The sequence below is a fragment of the Ahaetulla prasina genome, chromosome 1, assembly GCF_028640845.1.
Source record: "Ahaetulla prasina isolate Xishuangbanna chromosome 1, ASM2864084v1, whole genome shotgun sequence".
In the NCBI taxonomy this organism is placed as follows: domain Eukaryota; kingdom Metazoa; phylum Chordata; class Lepidosauria; order Squamata; family Colubridae; genus Ahaetulla; species Ahaetulla prasina.
The window spans coordinates 82,717,559-82,719,731 of NC_080539.1; the positions used below are offsets into that span (position 1 = coordinate 82,717,559).

The window sequence follows — 2,173 nt, forward strand, 5'->3', positions numbered from 1 at the left end:
TTTTGTTCCCAAAACAAAAAAACAGAGTTAAATTGGAAACCTGCTGTGACTTGAGGAAGCCCTTTTCTTTATGAAAGTGCTTAAGTTCTTCATTATGCTTGTTTTGGTATAGAATTGTGAGGCATCTGTAATCTAAACAAACATTGCCAATGTAAGTGTTTAAAAACAAGGCAAACTATTTCGTGAAGCATGTGCCTTCTGCAGCAAATTTCAGTATTCTGATTTGGTTATTTACTACACTCCTTGTTTTGGTTCTGGCTTAATTTATACACTTAGGGTGAAGATGTGAGCATGGGTATTTGGATGGCAGCCATTGGGCCAAAAAGATACCAGGTATGTGTTACTGTCAGATGAAATTTCTGAATAATTCTGTATGAATGATAGCAGTAACTTTTACAGGTGCCCACCAACATTTAAAAATTATTAAAAATTATCCTGAAATCAATTTTGTGGACTTCTGAAATATATATTCAAGGATGAGGAGGAATCAAAAGCCCCAAGAAGTGATTTTTCAGAGCTACTGACCTATGCTTATAAAATTTGTAAGTTTTATCAACTAGGCATTGATAAATACCTCAGATAATTTTGTCTTACTACCTAGAAGTGGCTCCCAGTGATTAATCAAATATAAGTGATTAAATCTATATTAAGGCAGAATTCAACTCTTTCCAAACCAGTTTACAGACTTGTTCTTCCCTCCACTCATGGCAAATTGCTTTGAAATGTGAGTGGTTTCAACAATTCGTAGTACAGTAATCTGCCAAATTCCTTTGCTTTTTTAAGGCAATTAAAAATACAGGAAGAAACATACAAATAAGTTAATATTATAAAATGATTAAAGACCACTAAACAATTAAATTACTTGGTTTCTTCCTTACCTCTTTTAGTTTGCTGTTGCAAATAAGTGTAGATTTTTATGTTTTATAATAGTCCATGTAGTTATATTTCATGTTGGAAATACCCTTAAGAGTATGTGGGCAAATTTTGTCTGCTAAATTTATATTAAGAATGCAAATGAGAGAAATTGTTATAATTCAATATCTTAACTGTGAACTATATCCAGCTTCCTGCATGCTTAAAAGAAAAGGTATTCCATGAAAATACCAAAGAGGAGAACAGTATTTAATACCTAGTATTGTTCTTAATATGGGAAACTGTACCAAGTTTGTACCAAATGAACAAAGTTTTCCAATGTCCATAATTCCACATTTAATTGATTATTAGTAGAATTGGTGTAACAGCTGCTCAGTGAAGGCATACCTCAAACTACTCAGTTTTTATATCAGTATTCGTTATTTGACCTGGTCTTTTCCAACAAGAATATATATTCCTAGAATATTGAAGAAATTAGTTGATGTGTGGCAAAACTTTTAAGTATTATCTTTGAGAAATCTTGGAGAATGGATAATTTACAGATGTTATCTCTAATTGAAGAACAGTATAAATTTATGCATCAAAAGTGCAGAGATATAATGACGTTAATTGAAAACAGTGCAGTGTTTAGCAGAAATTATTGCTAATTTGTCAAGAAAAAGCGTGTTCCATATTGATTTATTAAATAAATTTAATAAATTTGAATTTGACAATAAAGCTATAAAGTAATATATCTTGGTTTCAGAAAGGGATTTAAAGATGTATATTGATTAGGCAGACCGTCCACTCTATGATATTCAGCTATTTCAATTTGGAATCTCCCTAGGCAGCTTTAGGGCAGTTTCTTTCAGCCTAAGCAAACTACATTGCCTGAAGTTCTTGAATGATAATACAGTACATACATAAAATTCATGTATGCTATCCAAATTAGGACTTGTACCTTAAGAAGTTTATATGTATTCAGGCAACAACATATAATCTAATAAAACTAGATTTATTCTTTAACATAATGCCTACATCCTAAGGAATTCATATGTTTTTTAAGTTTATGGAAGGACAGCACAAAAATCAAGTTTAAATAAAATATTGCCTCTGCCCTTCTTTCCTTTCCTTTCTTTGAATTATTTGCTCAACTTGTCAATACTTGCCTAAACTTGGAAAGAGCAATGTATATAAATTTGGATTTTTGCCGACCTGTTATTTTCTTAATCTCTATAAATTATATATCCCAAGGGAACATGTATCTAAATCAAGTCCCCTAAAACTGGTTTTGAAGCTATGCCTGTAATAGTGTAGCAAC

General features: G+C 31.5%; 1 protein-coding gene across 3 annotated transcripts in view; it reads left to right on the plus strand.

The window, feature by feature from the left end:
* Positions 1–2,173, plus strand: part of B3GALNT2 (beta-1,3-N-acetylgalactosaminyltransferase 2) — a 29,070-nt gene that overhangs the window by 24,507 nt on the left and 2,390 nt on the right. For all 3 annotated transcript variants that reach the window (XM_058166118.1, XM_058166100.1, XM_058166109.1), the window contains exon 11: positions 277–333. In XM_058166118.1, the coding sequence (XP_058022101.1) occupies positions 277–333 (57 nt within the window). The remainder of the gene's footprint in view (positions 1–276; positions 334–2,173) is intronic.